The following is a 17,895-nucleotide window of genomic DNA, read 5'->3' on the forward strand; positions in this document are numbered from 1 at the left end:
AAAATCAATACAGTTCATGCCACAGTCCAAACTACAAAAACATATGGGATGTCATTACATTCAATCTCCAGCTCCAGTAAAGAGCTGAGGTATTTTTCAATGTTTTAGTTGATATTTAATAATATTTTTACTGGCTTAAATCATAAATTAAAAACATTATTTAACATTACATTCTAAATAATTAAAATAATTCACTGTACAACCATATTATCAACTGTGTTTATTATGTATAATTTGTTTCTTGATTAACGGCGTAGTTTAGAGTTTAGACGTAATGTGTAACTTTTTGGAATGTGGGAGGAAACCTGAGCACAAAGAGAAAACCCAGTCAGACATGTGGAGAACATTGTCACCACTGTACCACTTCTGTTAAAGGGAGTTTTTCGTCTCCACTGTTGCCTATGGCTTGTTCCAGGGGGAATTGTTGGGTTCTCTTTATACATCTTTATAATCTTGACTTTATTCTGTAAAGTGCCCTGAGATGACTTTGTTGTGAATTGGCGCTGTATAAATAAAGTTGAATTGAACATGCTCCACACAGAAACACTTCCACAGCTCTACCTCACTGTCCTCTACGTCCTCTACCTCACTGTCACATCTCTGTTTCCCCGTCTTCCCCATTTTTTCTTTTTTTTTGGCTCCTTCTTGGTTTTTGTGAGTTTCTATTTCTTTATGTCTGTTTATGTGTCTGTCCTTTGTCACTGTAGCCATTGTGTCCGTTGTCATCTGTCATCTTCTTTTGCATTTCAATGTAGAAAGCCTTAAGATTTTCGTTTTGCTCCACCAGTTTGTTCTTGTCTTTCTCCAGTGTTCTGTTTTCCTCTGTGAGCTTGGTATTCTTCTGCTCAAGAGCATTCATTTCTTTGAGCATTTTGATTTTCTCTTTCTCCATTTCTCTCTGTTCCTCAGCCAACTTGTCAGTCACCTGTTGCTTCATCTTCTCGTCCATCAGTTTGACTCTGGCCTCCCATATCTGGTCTTTCTTGGAGACTTCTTTCCTTAGCTGCTCCTGCAGACAGGTGAATTTTTTCTGCCACTGTTGGTTATTCAATTTGTTCTCAGCCTCGCTGGTCTGCAGCTGCTCAGTCCTCTCTGCAAACTTGTCAAAGAGACTCTCTATCTGTTCCCTAAGCTGCAGGATTTCATCGTCTCTCTGGGACAGCTGCTCTGTCAGCAATTTCACCTTCTGCATGTAGTTCTTACATATTCTGCCACCGTTCTTAGTTTTGTAAGGGACCTCAAGAATCTGCTTGTTTTGTTTCATCTCTTTGCTTCCCTCTCCTCCGAGCTGTGCAGCACTGCTGTCACACTCTTCCTTACACTCTTTGTCTCTTACCTTGTGTTTGAGGTCAGCAATACGTGACTCCAGTGTTCTGATGGTCTTGTGAAGGGTCTTCCGTTCTTTGACAAACGCCTTGGAATTGGCCTTTATAAGAACCTTCAGACTGCAGATTTCCTCTTTCTCTGTGTTTGCTTGGCTGCAAACCTTTGCCTTTTCTTTCTTTAGTCTCTCTATCTGCTGTACCACGCTGTCTATCTGATACCGCAGTACGTCATTATAATGACGTAGGCAGTTTTGCAGATGCCACAGCTCCTCATTTGGACAAGGTGGAGGTCCATAATAAGGTGGGTATCCTGTGGGGACAGCTTTTGCACGTGTCCATGTTTTTTCAGATCCATAAGAAAGTGTAAGATCTAAGGGGGAATCTTCTGCATGTGTCCCTGTGTTTTTCAGTCCATTAAAAGGTCGATGTCCTGGTCGGACATAATTTGCATGTGTCCAATTTTTTTCTGATCCATAATAAAGTGGAAGTTCTAGGGAGGAAGCTTCCGCGTATGTCCCTGTTTTTTTCGGCCCATAGTAGGGTGGTTCTACATGTGTACTTGTCTTTCTTGGTCTACAAGAATCTGCAGACGCCCGTGTATTTTTTGGTTGTCCTGGACTTACTGGACTATAATAAATCCCTCGGGGTGCAGGTCCTTCACATGTCCCTGTGTTTTCTGGTTCCTCATACAGCTGGTGTCCTTTGGATGCACCCTCTGCATGTGTCCCTGTGTTTTTTGCACAATTGTGGGGTGGGTGTCCCTGGGAGGCAGATTCTGCATCTGTTTCCGTCTTTTTTGGTATATGGGAATCTGAACTGCCATGTTGGGCAGTCTCTGCATTTGCCCCTGTGTTTCTTTCTGGTCCATAAAAAATTCCTAGGGGGTCCCATTCTGGACATGTCCAATTTTGTCTCGGTATATGACAGTCGGCGGTGCCAGGGCGATCAGCTTCTGCGTTTCTAGGGGCCTGTCTTTCAGCCATTAAGAAACATTTCTTTGTAGAAATAAAAATTAACTCTGAAACACTCTGTAGTACTTTAGAATTCCATGTGAGTGGACTGTGAGCACTATACCAAAATTTTAAGTTTTGGAATGATGAGGTCATAGAATGATCCATAGTGATAGGTTGGATACAAATGGCTTTGATGTTTGAAATATGCCACACCCACAACTACGGGCTTTGAACTGCATTGCTTTTGTTTAAAATTATGGCTTTGATTATTGCATCAATAGCATCATCAATGGCTTCATATAATTGCATCGACAAGGTTTTTAAGACGTTTTTTAAGTTTGCCGAAGCAGTATATATGAAGTCAACATTTGACCATTTAGTGTTTTACAATGCTGTGCCAGCCTATCTCAGCATAACCTCAGATTTGGTATATTTATTTTATAAAATCTTTATATATAAGAGTAGGAAATTTTTTCCATGGAGGAGAATGTTTTCGAATTGTTAAGACAAAAACATGGTCACATTTTCGGGCATATGCCACTTATGACACAAAACATTAAAACACATGTGAATTATTGTATTCTTTATTCACACGTCATAACCACTGTCGGATTGAGTGTTTAGGATTTCCTAACCTGACATAACATGGAATAAAGTAAGATAACATAAGATTCCTTAAGTTAGTTAGGATTTATTTATTTCATAACGAAGTGGGGAAAATCATGAGAAAAACTCTTCCTGCCTTAGAGAATGAATTTTTTCATTTTCTAAATTCATGCTATTTTCCACAATCACCATACAGACGCTGAACTCACATTTGGTTAGTTTTCAGGTTGCGACCTGGATCCGTCAATTTGTGCCATAGATCTCATTATTGTCCAAAGAACAACTTTATCAGTCAGAAACATTCGTGACTACTTCAGTGGAGTAACAGCAATTAAATTAATCAGTTTGAACAATATACATGTCTACTACAAATTTACTATTGAGCGGAGCAATGAGTTACGCTGATGTATTATTAATGGTTTTTGAACAACAATGTTGGACCACAGCACAGATAAACAAGCTAGACAGCAGGTTCTCACTAGTGAACTAGTAAGCAATTTAGCTGAGCTAGTATGGCTAAGTTGCGAACCAGGGCACCGACACATCCACCCAGTGAAAGCTTTAGGCGAAGTAGTAAAAGAGTTTTAGGGTTTGATATCAGGAATATGAAATAAATGATCAAACGGTTGCCACAGTAGCTCCTCTGGTTAAAGGTTTGACATCACTGTGCGTTCAGAGATGCTCTTTATACCTCAGTTGTAATAAGTGGTTATTTGAGTTACTGTTGCCTTTCGATCAGTTCCAACCAGTCTGACCATTCTACCCTGACCTGAACATCTGCTCACTGAATAGTTTTCTTTTTCAGGCAATTATCTGTGAACCCCAGAGATGGTTGTATGTAAAAATCACAGTAGATCAGCAATGTCTGAAATGCACAGACCAGCCTACCTGGCACTAACCATACATCTTATTTTCTTCTTCTTTCTGATGCTTACTTTAAACTTCAGCAGATCGTCTTTACTGTGTCTGCATACCTAAAGGCATTGACATGGTTCCATGTGATTGGCGGATTAGATATTTGCATTACAAGCAGTTAAACAGGTGTACTTAGTAAAGTGGCTGGTATTTAGCTGATGGTAGTATTTAGAGTCACCAATTAACCAAACATGCACGTCTTCGGACTGTGGGAGGAAACCAACACAACTTGCAAACTCCACGCAGAGCAGCAGTCTTAAACACTGAGACACAAGTACTGCATGTCCCTTTAAATACCATATTATTGTAAGAAAATGCAAACATAACCCTAATGCACATTTACCTCAACAAATAGTCAAAGTTTTCAAAAAAGTTTTAGTAAAATGATGGAAAATATTATTTAGTAGTTTTACTTCTGTACTTTTTTAGCACTTTTGCTTGAGTAAAGGATTTGAAGTGGTTCTGGTAACGTAGAAATTTTTTAGGCCAATAGACTTTTACTTGAGTATTGATTTTGTGTACTTCTACCACCTCCTTCCACAGTGTATCACATGTTGCTGCGAACGAGGCTGTGTAGCCGCAGACTGCTAATAGTTGCCATGCCGACACTGATTGGCGAATAAACTTTGGCTGCCCCTTTAAACATTATTTGATATATAGTAATACTGGTACAAACTTTTTAATTTTGAGACAAAAGTGAAAGATTTCAATCTAAATCCCAAGGTATGTAAAGTTTGACACAACCTGGAGCTTTTCTCCTGAGACACAAACATCAGGTCCCAACCCATAAAGAACAGATTGACAAAAACATCAAGACTGTCTTAGACACATTTACTACAGACAGTGCTTGTTTGGCCATTTTGAAGAGAATTAGTTTTAGTTTTAGTTTTAGAGTTTAGATGCAACTTTAGATTTTTTTCTACCCTATATATGTACATATATAACATAACAACAGCCACCAAATCTTTCCAGGAAACTATGTTTCAACTTGACTGTCCCAAACCAGTTTTGCAAATGTGTTTTTTTCCCCCTTTTCTTTTTGTAGAATTTAATGACTTTGTCTGGTTGTTGGCTTCCATCAAGTTGGCAGGCAGCAGATGGAGGCTGACGTACCATCGCAGTGGAAGAAGACAAGCCGTCAGATAGTTTATTCTGCAGACTCATCCAGCACTAAAAACCAGCTCACCCAGGCCCCATTCATCCACCTCATCAGTCTCCTAACAGAGGAGACAGCTGAAACAAACAGCAGAGACAGTAAAATCACACAGAGCTCAGTAGAACTTCAACTCACTCTTCTGAGTGTACTCTACTAAAGTTTACTGTGGCTGCAAAGAGACAAACTCCTCGGCAACTTTGTCAACTAAAAACCCCACACCTGTTATCAGAGGTGGGTAGAGTGTTCAAAGACTATATAGTTTTACAGTAGAGTATTCAAGTAAATGTAAGCATCAAAGTAATTGCTTAGAGTAATAGAGTTTATAAAATGGCCTGAATTTAGAATATTAACAAAGTGTATATATGTTACTAGCTTTAAGGTTTGTTCATTTTTACTTAATTTAACCTAATTCAGTTGATGTACTTAAGAGTTTCAGAACACCTAACAACACATTTTTGAGTTGGTCTAACCTAATCCTTTGACTTGAAACGCTTTCTTAGCCCTGACTTGCTCGTCTTTGTTTCTCAGTAAAAAACGGATACAGAGTTGATCAGCGGGGATCTTTCTGTCTGAAGCTGAGCAGGGAGGCCGAGCGCTGATTTAAGCCCGACAAGCAGATTGTATTTCTTGTCCAAAACCCAAGTTTTTGCAGCATTTTTTGTATGAGTATGAATAGTTACCCAGAAACAACACATGTAGCTACTGTAGGCTCATTATTTTGTTTTTTATTCACGCTTTTAATTAGAATAAGGAAGAAACATGGATTTGTGTAGTTCTTGTTATCTTTTCCTACATGACCATATGTAACCTGAACCTGATCGTGATTTCATAAATTTTTGGTCTAAACCCTACGCGAACCCTGGGGTACACAAGGGTCTCGTTCGCATGGTTTGGGTTAATAGCAAATCGCAGACTTTTAGATGATCTCAGTCTAGATATCGATCCAGACATTTTTTTTCGGTCCAGACAATAAAAGTAAAAAGAACACGTGTGTTTTTAGGCCCTATATTTTATTCAGGGGCTCTATTGAAATAGGGCTTTATGATTATCAATTTAAAAATGCTATTTGTCTTATACTATATGCTCTTTTATGCAAAAACCTCATCTGGTCAAGGGAATATAATGGTTCATTTCAGCTCCTGTGTCTTTAAGGCCCCCTCCCCCTGCTGTTCTGATTGCCCAGCATGTGTTTATCTTACTGGTGTACATGGTGGGTCTCGGAACCCAGAATGACATTAATACCACGTTGACATTTAAATATAAAAATATTACATTATTTTTCTAAAAATATGATACTCTACTTTAGTATTTCAAGTAAAATGTAGAGAAGCTGCGTAGTGGTACAAAGTGGTACTTGAATCAGATGACTTTAACCCAATACCCAATAATAAAACACAAATTAAGACTTTGTGTTTACTTTGAGTTTGTGTATTTGTACCACCTCAGTCCAGAGGTGTCAGTGGGTGACCAGTGGGTCACATTGTGCTGTGTATGGTGGAGACTGCAGACTGCTCAGAGCGGACCCTGGTCCTCCATGACCACCGCCAGTAATGTTGTGGCTGATCACTAAATACAGGTATGAAGGAAAACAATCCATTTGCTTTTGTATCAAAACTTTATTTATCAAACAAAAAGAATGCACCATTGAAATAACATTTCTATAAAAAAGGACCATGGGACTGTTCTACAGTGCATTACAAAACCAGCAATTGTATACAACATTGTGGATAGAAACTTTGCTTTACGTCATCTGAGATACGTTGTCGTCATCACTGCCATCATTTTCATCACCTTCACCTTTCTCCCCTTCACTCAAATAAACAAAATGTACACTCTTAATATTGCAGTCACTAAGCTAGTTTGGTTATTAATGACTCAAGGATTGGACTTTTTTTTTTTTAAATGAAGTAAAACTGGATTTATTCTGAGCCATCCATCTGTTGGCTCCTCTGTCGAACAATGACATTCTGGAAATAATTGAGAGGAGATAAGGCCTGTTTTAATTTGGTCTTTTTCACCCCGATGAGATGTGGTCAAAACCACTTTTTGTTTTTTTTTTTCCTACATCATTATTTCGTTTTTTTGTGAGCTGTCGGCCTGAAACTGGAGCTGACTGAGGCGATTTCACACCAACATCAGGCCACTTTCAAAGTCAGCCCATCCCTGACCGACTTCACTTGGTCTTTTTTTCTCTCTCTCTTTTTGAGCATATAATTTGTCCCTTTTTTGATCCTCAGTGGTTCCCACACAGGAGTGAAGCGCCCAAAGAAAGAAGTTAATGAAGTCGAGTTTTCCTTTGAAATGCGGGAGCTGAGCCTCCCCAGTTTCCACCTTATCAGGGTCTGTATTTATCAAGTGTCTCGGAGCAGGAAATCACTGCTAACTGGCCATAAATTCTCAGAGTGACACATTTCTGGTCCCACTTCCAGGACTAGAAGCAAGTAATGTTTCTAACTTAGGAAATCACCTCTATTTCCAGAAAAATAACATCGAGAGGTGTCATACCTGGTTAGGAGTAATTCTGCGATGCTTGATAAATAAAGAGCAATGTGTAGTTGCTTCTAGGTGTTTCTGAGTTTCACACCGCCACCATAGGATGAGTTCACAAGGACTAAGTATTTACAGTTGTTTTTAAAGTACCATCTTGGTATGTTTCTGCAACTGTCAGTCCATTAAATACAAATCACATTTATTTTTCTTTTCTGTCAAGTGTTTTTACACTGACTCCCCGACTAAAATAACCATTTTGGCAATAACAAAAAGAAGGAAATGTTTAAAAAAAATCCTCTGTATGGTGAATTAAAAGATTCCCTATTCCCTATTAGAATTTTTGTTTTTATCCAGGTCACAATTCTTTGCGGGAGCCTTATTTGCCAATGTATTTCATATCAAATTATTTTAAACTCTGTCCGTTGGTATTGATATTACACCAAAAATTGACCACTGACTAGGCTTCCTACAAAAATGTAGTTGTAGTTGTAGTTGCAGTTGTAGTTTGCCTAGAAGTGTCATTTGTAGGAGCCAGGGGTTGGAATTGGGTTGGTTTATTGAGTCTAAAAGCATTTATGAAATTGTGTCATCACTCGAAGACAAAAAGTTGAACAGTGAGCGTTATATAACTTACATTGTAATTTCTCACAGTTACAAAGCCTCATTGTCAAAAATGTTGCAGCATCTCCAAATGCACAAAACAGGCACTGCTCTCAGTCACTTTACTTTCAGGGAAAGACCACTGATTAAAAGTTGCCCGTGTTGGAGTGGGTACCTTATCTTAAGCACGATTCTGCTAAAATAAACTACACCTCAGCCCTCTTTGCACAAGTAAGGATTTCCTGGCATAAAATTTTGGTTGAGGTGGTAAAAATAAAACCCATGGCTTCAAAACATCACATGCCCTATGGATTTGTCTGTGTTTATGTACAGGCTATAGGTATAAAGAATAACTGCATAGATGAGCTCAACCTACAAAGTTTGGACTGAAAATCAACAGAAACTGGTGGTGACTGCATGTCTGCAGAGTAAATACTCAGTATGGTGGCAAACCATGCACCTAAATGTTTCATTACGAAATATAAATATTTTCTACAATATTATTTAAAAAAATACTGAAACCTTTAAGGCAACAACATAAAAAAAAAAAAAAAAAAAAAAAAACGCGGAACGGCGTGTCGGTCCTTTTTTTATTTTGTTATTTTTGCTAGTCTAAATTTACATTGCAGAAATATCTTCACATGGTTATAAATAATAGAGATCACCCAAAATAAAGGAATTTTTAATAATAATGATAATAATAAATTAAATTTGATTATAAAAAAGTTACTACGACTCTAGCGGAACTGTACACTGTAAAAAAAAGCAGCTTTTTGTTATGAAGTTCGGCTGCAGCGTCCACAGTAAAATACACCTCTGGCTGAAGGGCAACCTTCAAATTGAAAAAGATGACACATTTGGTGCAAGGATCCGTGTGTAAAGTTTCACTAAATGAAAAAATATATATGCACTGTTCAAATAAATACATTTCAGTTGATTTTATTTTCCTTTAGAAATGGTGACGATTTGAGTTCATACTTGACAAAATGAAAATGGAATATTGAGCATAACTGTTGAAGGGATTATTTTCTTTTACGGGGATGATTGTTCTGATTCTTTTCTGGGATCAGTTTAAGAACCATTCCAGATGTTTCAGCCTTGAAATACCAAAATGTACTGTTAGCCATTTAAAGGGTGACCAAATGTTTGGAGTTCAGGTGATATCATCTGGAGTTTTTCATTTCAGATTATGTAATCTGGTTACCATGTTGAGGACGTTGCATAATTGTAACATTTCTAAGTACAGAGTATGCCAAGTTTGGATATATAAAGTTTGAAACCTCCCAAGAATGGGAGGATTATTCACAACTGAGGGAGTATTCATGTAAACCTGTATTAAAAAAACAACACCGTAAGAAAACACAAGGGGTGTTTGTAATATCCACTAAATTGTGTAAATGCCCCCTTCAGACCAACAGCAACCTATTTCAAATCTAAGAAACTTGTCTCTTCCAAAATGAATAACAACATATGTAATGTTACAGATAACAGATCTGAAGCTTAAACTACCACTAAGCTCACTAACATAAGTCTATTTTCCCCCAGGATGATGGCACAAATGAACCGTTCACATCCCCTCAGAAGCTGTGCTGCTCACATGACCCATGTCTTGTCTGGCAGCCTGGTTCTACCTGTGCTGGAAACTTCCAATCAATTTTACAAAAAGGCTTAATTTGGAAGAACTGACCACATGTTATAATCTAAAAGGGTACTTTCTTGCAGAAATAATATTGCAATTTAATAAACTGGTATAATAGCAGAACTAGCATGAAATTCCTAGAAACTTTTCGCCAAGCCCTCTGTTTGCGATACGAGCCAGTTACCAAAGTGTCCTTGATAAAACGGGTAGAGCAAAAATCACTTCTGATTATTTGAACTGTGAGTGGCTGAATGTGAACTCTGAACTGGAACAGTTTGGCTTTGATGATGTGTCACCAGTCCACAAGAACACAAGTACAGGAGAGGACACAGATTGAGAAACGGCTAAAGTCAACCTGCTGCCCCAGGAGTCATGACATCACCTGAACTAGGAACCTTTAGCTAGCAGCTAGGACCTATACATACGTACTTTTACAGTAGGTACATCTGTCATACTAGTACCCAAACTAGCAACTACTTATTTGAACTTGTCCTTTAAGATGTATTTTCTCTAAACAAACAATACTGCTTAATCCGGTACAAATCGACTAGTATTGACCCTGAAAATTGTCTATATTAGTGGTGCACGGATCTGCCTTTCTGGTCCATTTAAAGACCCATTTGAAGAGCCACACAAAAAGAATCTCATTTAACTTAAGTCTTTATTGTGCCTTAGGTTAAATCACAAACTAAATGGTTAGATATTTCTTTACAGCGTGAGTCACACAACGAGCCAGTTGGGGATATGGCATCTTGCTCCGAGACATTTGACAGACACGTTGGTTAATTGTAGCCTGTGATATTTCAGGTACTGTACAGGGCGATCCCTTTCATCACTAGATTATGCATGTCTGATATGTCTCTGTATGCAGACGTCTGCTAAACACTGCACCTGTGTTGCTGACAAAAAAGAACTGGTTTTCTTTTAAGTCTCTGTTTAAAAAGGGACAAGGTGCTTTTGGGAGAAGAGCAGTTCATCTCATCCGTTCTATGTGCAGAGGTGTTAATTAACATAACACAGAGCTTTTTTAGGACAGAAGTGACTCAATACAAAGAAATGTAAAAGCATGTTGATGTTCTTATTAATCCTGCAATGGCAAAAGGAATTATGGAAAGTAAAATGTATTTTCAATATGTCTTTGAAATTAGGGCCAATAACAAATGTCTCAACTCAGATCAATAGGGTTCTTAAAGCGATTCACCTGCAGGGAAACATCATCATCTAACACTTTTAATCAGCCAAATAAAATACCTCAGCTCCCTCATTCAGCGCCTACCATCCCTCCTGTCCACTGTGGTCTGCCAACGAATGACGTGTGGTGGTCCCAGCACCGCACAGAAGACATCAAGCAAAACTCTTCAACTCAGTGATCCCACGAAGGTGGAACGAGCTACCAAACTCTGCACGCTCAGCAAACTAACTCCCAATATTTAACAAAACACTGAAAACAGAACTCTTTCACACCTTCCTATGCACTTAAATCTATAAAAAAAAAATGTTCCACTCTTTTTTGCACTCGCATCTCATGAAACATAAACACTTCTTCTCATAGCACTTTGCTTTGATGTTTTCTCCTTGACTTAGATTTTTGCTGCGTTGTACCTCACTTGTAAGTTGCTTTGGATAAAAGCCTCTGCTAAATGACTAAATGTAAATGCAAATGTGGCATCACTTCTCAAAAGAGACACAACCTGAAGGACCATCATGGTGGGTTTCACCTTCCCTCACTACATACAAATCTTTGTGACATCTGATCCGAGTAATAACCAATGAGCAGGGCAGGGAAGGTTGGAAAACGAGTAGGGTAGTGACCACTTGAGGACCAGGGTTGCCCGACCGTAATCTAGATCTTCCATCCCTGGAAAACATATCTGAACCAAATTAACATTTTGATAGGGTCAACAATCGTAGGGTCAGTGGTTCGCACCCTGATCTCCCCGTCCGCATGTCAAAGTGTCCTTGGGCAAGACACTGAACCCCCATCTACCAATCCCCAGCCATGCAGTGTCAAGTACCATCCCAAGCTGGGAAGGGTTGCATCAGGAAGGGGATCCTGCGTTAAAATGTGCCAAATAATCATGCAACAATGATCTGCTGTGGTGACCCGGAACTTACAGGACAAGCTGAATTGAAAGAAATTAAAAAGCAAACTCAGAGCCAGCCTGACTCAGTTATCCTAAAAATAACTATTATATACAACTAAACTGCAAATAAAAATACATTTTGCAGGAGTGGAATTGCATCAGATTCCCATTTTCTATTACATTTCTGACATGTTTACAATTAAAATAAATGGCAAGTGGCAAATGCACTGATACCGAACGTAGCAATAAAATGCAAAACAACATCCGGTTCATTTGAGAGCTGTAGCATTTACTAAACTGTTTTGATGATTGTGTTTAGGCACTCACAGCACTTGGTTAAGGTTAAAGAGGAACTATGGTTTCTCTTGGTATGTATTTATTAACCTTAAAACTAAGCTACCATCTTTGTTTAACCTTAACCAAGTGATTTTCTCATCTAAACTAAACCAAAAAGAAAACTCTGGATTCACAATCGGTATGTTCCCTCCAAAAATGTAATTGTTTCCAGTTTAGTTGCATAGGAACATGATTTTTAGGAGACAGGGTTTCTTTTGGAAACTCAAATGAATGTTCCATGTTCACACATTGACACTAAGACATGTGAACATCCACAGCTGTCGGCTGGCAGTTTGGGTTAAAAACTAGTAACTTGAGTTGTTGGTGAAGTTATGTCTGCTAATTTAATTGATTTACAAAAACTTTTATTGCTATGATAATCTCATTTTGAACTCTCATTAATTATTTTTTATTTTTCTAACTATAGCATTCATAATGCTTTTAGGAAAGCTAAGAAATGTCAAGATTTGGGAAGTGACTTAAAGGTCTAAAACCAGATCTTTGCAGCTTGATTTTTAGAGAACTGAACTAAATCCATGGCTGCCTGCAAGAAAGGAAAATCTATCTCACAACTGATGGATGAATTATAAAACGATATAAAACGAGTTCCGTTCTGACACTGAAAAGAAGAAATCTCTTGTGTCAACAGGCCATTTAATTTACTGTTGAAATCAGATTTCCTTTGCTTAAATCAAATTTTAGTCTCGCCCAGCAGCGTTGGATCATTCCATCTGTCTGCAGCTCTCCTCTGCTTTTTGAAGGAGAGGACATACGACTCAGGGCAGAATGGAAGTGCTCGACTCTGACTGGATGTGTATCTCAGAACAGGCTGATGAGTTTGATCCCCACACCGTCCGCCTGCTCGCCTACGTTCGTTCACCTTTCATCCCCACGCGTGTTCTGCAGAGATGTTACCTTTCTATTCCCTCCATCCCCGGGACTTTTCCCTGCCGATGTGACGGCCCAGCAAGCGTGAGCTTGAATCATAATATTTGAAACGCCGCTATAATGAATTCCCAGCCTCATTCCTCTGTGCCCCAGCTCACATATATACAAACCACCTCTGAATATCAATTCACCTTCTCTGCCTGCGCTCTACTCATCTCTCCCAGGCTTTTTCTTTTCTTCACATAAAGATAAGCGTCTGTAAACTACAATATGGTGACTGGGGCGACACAGTCAATTATGGAGCAGACTAAAACTGTTTTGGTTCCTCAGTTAATTAAGGAATCATTTGTCTTTTTGAGTTCCTGCCTTTCTGCACACTCCAAAAATATCTATCTTCATAGTAAGTCATTTAATCAGAGCCTTTGCTTCCAAATCCTTTTTTTTTTTTTTTTGCTTGAAGTATTGGAATAGCACAAAAAAAAAAAAAAAAAAAAAAAACCACCGGGCAGACAACTGAACTATCTGAAATAATGCCTTCAGTTTATTTTTTGCATCACTGCAATATTTTCCAGATGTATTTTCTCTCAGAGAGCTTTAAACGCTTTGTCTAATAGTAACATAGTCACCTGTTTCATCTAACAGTAATTTTTCCTTCCCGCTGCTGATACATCTCTTGTTGGTTTAAATACCTGAAAGGCAGATGCTGTCTGCACCATCATCCTTGTAAAGGGTCACTTGGAAACTGAATGCTGCAGGTTTGATTCCCTCATTTCACCTTTTAATCTCTGCTTCTAATGAAACTAAAAATGACACCCCAAAAAACTCTATATACCAGTTAATGGCTGAATTTAGAATCACATTTGACTTTTTGATATGTTCAAAGGCTGTGTATTATCAGTTAATTAAGGTGGCTCATGGCCATGACCTTTGAAGTAATTCTGTGGGGAAATATATTTAAAAAAAAGCCTTATTTAAAAAAAAAAATCACAGTTCTGACAGGAATGTAAAAATATACTTTGTGGACATTATTTATGATAATTTTCTTATTATTTTCTTATTTATAAAAATGGAACCACTTGGAGTAAACTCAAAGTGAAGCTGGCGGTGTAGCAATTTTCCCATGTGGACAATCAGGACTGACCGAGGTACATGTGTATTTATCTTATGCTTAATAAAGGAAAAATAAAAATAAATCCATTCATCCAAACACCTAAAGACAACCCACAAAGTAAAATAATATAGAATAATATATAAACAGCGAAAATCCTCATTTACCCCTTTTCCACCAACATAAACCTTGTGCAAGATCTAAACTGGCGCTGCTTCAACAGAGAGATACTGCAGAGCCACATCAGTATGTCGCTGTATATGCTAGTACTGAGGCTAACAACAGCAATGGTGGACTAAAAAATGTTTTTATGAGCTTCCTCCTCAGACATCCGCTGCTTCAATCCCATGTCTACTACAAATAGGTTTTTCCTTTTGAGTTAGACATATGCTGTTCTAGCTCGAGTTTTTCAAAAATGGCAGTTACGGCAGCATTTTTAGTTGGTCTTGTTGGTCAAGGCAATCATGCCGCCAGACCCCGATGTTAGCAATTTGTGGTGGTAGACCAGCAATAAGTTGGCACTGCTCTTGCATTAATTTTCTTGATTGAAAGGTGGTTCTTTTGGCTGTCAAATTACAAAGAACTGGTTGGAGATTAGGCACTGAACACAAACAGGCCCTTAGTCTGCTTTGGTGGAACACAGGTAAGAGAGATTTGAACTGCCTCAAGACCATTTCTAATTTCAATAATAATAATAATAGTAGTAAGAAGAAGAAGAAGAAGAACGATGATAATAATGATAATCCTTGATCATGTTGCTGCAACTCCTCTTTCAAAATTTACTATTGGATCACAGTAATTTCCACAGGACATGGCAGAATCCAGCCATAGTTTCTCATTTATAAATAGTGTACGTCAGAACTAGTTTTTTCAACATCCCGACTTCATGACCTTTTTGGATCACGATAACAAGCGCTCCCATGAAAATACGTCTTTTTTTATTTTGTTAAAATTGAGATCAAGAGATAACATTTTATTATCTATTACTATAAATAACTGCTGTTTTTTGATGATGACTTCATTATCTCTTTCCCAAGATAACATATTGAGTTTGATGGTGCTGATTCTTATTTTTATTACTACAACCTTGGCTCAGTGAATGTGCCTCTAAAATGTAATGGTCTGTTCTGAAAGCGAACACAACTCCAAAAGCCAATACTGTATTTGCTCAACTTTTCCCCCCCTCTGCTTTAGCACTCCATAGCAAGGGGTGACTCACTCACTGTTACTTACATACAGTACTTGTGAACGAGGTTGAACGACGAAATTTGAAGATATGTCTCGAAATGACCAATTTCCACATAGTTTCGTTCTTCCAAAAGCAACCTTCATTTTCATAAATCCAGGAAGGCATGAGTTATACCAATTAACTGTTGAATTTCCAAAAGTGCTATTCAATGGCAAAAATGTCTAGTTGCCCACAGATAGCAAGACCAATGCAAATCCAGGTATCTTTTACAACTGCTCTATAGAGATCGCAGGCTTTTCAAAAAAAGAAAAGAAAAAAGTACATTAAACTTTCTAAGATTAAATTTGGCAACGACGGAAGTCTTTCAAGGTAGTGGAAGGGAGTTTGGCTGAGTTATGGAGAGTAAAGGCTTTGTCAAAAGCAGCAACAGACTGGTAGTCTATAGAGAAGGTTATACAGTCTTGTAAAAGTAGAGTCAGCTGGATCCAGATCCAGATGACTCAAACTAGTACTGTTGGCCTACACAAATATTTCCTTCTGGCTAAAATCAAACTTAATCTTTTTTAAACTTCAGGATCCAGAGGTGGAAGGGCTGCATGTATTATGGGAAATAGTTGGTATAGTGAAATCATACTACTATGTTCAAAGCAGAAATAAAAATAAAAATATATAGATATTGAGGAAAAATAGACAAGAAATGAGAGAATCACCTCATGTGACCACAGCAAGCGTCTTCATATGCAAGTGAGAAAGAAAAGAATGGTTCAGTTAAACTTTGGTGGCCGAAGATGTGTTTTTTTGAGGGCTCTGGTGGTATTTTAAAACAATTTACACATACCGATACGTTACAAAGATAAAAGAAAGAATAAAAAACAAAACAATACTTCCAACAGTGATTATGAAAAATAAGTGAGGTACAGTCACAGTAACTGAGTTGTGGAGAACCCAGCGGAGGAGGATGCTAAATAATACCACGAAGAAGAGAAACAGGAGGGTTCTTGTAACTGTCTTATTTTTTTGAAATAATCCCTTCTTCCTGTTTCATTAAGTCGAGGCGCTCGGCATTGGGTTTTTCTAGTTTTTTGTTTGAGGTTGTAAGGGCTAAAGGGGTTTCAGTTTGAACTCCTAAAGAAGCCCCACAACCTTTATCCTGTTCTTGGAGTAGATGCTGTGCTGCTGTTTTGTATTTCCTCTGTTTCATTCCTATCCTGGTCCGAAAAATTAGATACTAGGCAAGACCAGCAGAAAACAAACCCCACCCAGCACAGACAAGAGGTTCCACAAAGGCATCTTCAAACCCAGATTGACCTGTTGCTGCCCTTAGTGAACAGACAGAAGGTGACATCAAGGCTTGAAGAATGGTTTCAAACTGGAGCATGGCTGAGGTCTGGGCCGAGCCGGGGTCAGAGGTTAGAAGGCGGAGCCAGTAATGGCATTGAGCTGCTTCATCAGTCCTTCAAGACTGGCCATCTGCTCCGACAGATCATCCTGCTCATACACCTGAAAGACAGAACAGTAGAGGTTAACTTTACAAAAGACCTTTCAAATGTGCAGTACATGAAGACCAGATTTTTGGAGGCATATTTGTTAAAATCTTGAAGTTCCCTCAACAATATGACACACTATGTTGTAAGCAATATACGCCAAAGTGGGGCAATCCGAATTCTTATAGCATGATAAAGTAGCCACAAGAAATTGTCACAACTCCTAAGGGATAGAACATTTTCTAGCAAGTCTTCGAACCTATACATGTTGTTTGTCCCTACCTCCCATGACCAGCATGACCCCTGCACCCTTTAGGCAAGAAAATGGTGGATGCCACTTCTTACAATGGCACTGAAATGGCAGCTTATGTAACATTACATTTCACCTTTTAAACAGTCACAAACACTGGAAGACAACAGTACAAAGTGGTTCGACTAGGGTCAGGCACAAAGACATCAGGGTTGGGTTTATGCCCCAATTAAAGATGATTAGCATTAGGAAAAAGTTGTAGTTTGCCTTAAAATTCACTGCTTCCTCATTGTCCCATCACATGCTTCACAGTCACAGTCTTATCTTCTGTGTAAAACCCCTGTGTTTTGTGACCCATGGAACTGACCCCATCTCCAAATACTACTTGATGGTTTCATGTTCACTACATTTACTAGCTGTTCGTCCAACAGTAATACATATCTGATGGTCATTTGGTATGAAGGACCCTCATCCTTGTATTTTACAGGATAATACTTTAATTGACTCACATGAACCAAGAATTAGGCCAAATCCAGTTTCAAAAGTTGAAGGTTTTTGAGCTGTCTTAGATGCAACTGTTATGTCACATGGTAGTTAAGTGACTATATTTCACCATTATTAACTAAACATTGCTATGCCGGTAACTGAACCCTAAACTTTAGTGATTTAAGTCACCGTTTAAGAAATTCTTGGTTCATATCTAACATTGTCAGATGAGGCACCAGATTCTTCAGTGAGCCACAAAGCAACACAGAAAACCAGCATGAATAGCTACAAACAGCGTCGTAATTTTAGTAATGAACAATCCTAATGCTAATGGAAATATAGACAATTGACACCAAAAGAACACAGAGCAGCAAGACGTGTACATG

The 17,895-nt window shown here is 38.4% G+C and overlaps 1 protein-coding gene across 4 annotated transcripts in view; it reads right to left on the reverse strand.

The window, feature by feature from the left end:
- Window positions 1–6,561: 6,561 nt before the first annotated feature.
- dcc (DCC netrin 1 receptor) overlaps window positions 6,562–17,895 on the reverse strand; it is a 255,856-nt gene continuing 244,522 nt past the window's right edge. For all 4 annotated transcript variants that reach the window (XM_067484566.1, XM_067484565.1, XM_067484568.1 and 1 more), the window contains exon 29: window positions 6,562–16,789. In XM_067484566.1, coding sequence (XP_067340667.1) covers window positions 16,700–16,789 — 90 coding nt within the window. In that variant the 3' untranslated portion in view covers window positions 6,562–16,699. The remainder of the gene's footprint in view (window positions 16,790–17,895) is intronic.

Source organism: Channa argus, chromosome 18 (genome assembly GCF_033026475.1).
Source record: "Channa argus isolate prfri chromosome 18, Channa argus male v1.0, whole genome shotgun sequence".
NCBI lineage: Eukaryota > Metazoa > Chordata > Actinopteri > Anabantiformes > Channidae > Channa > Channa argus.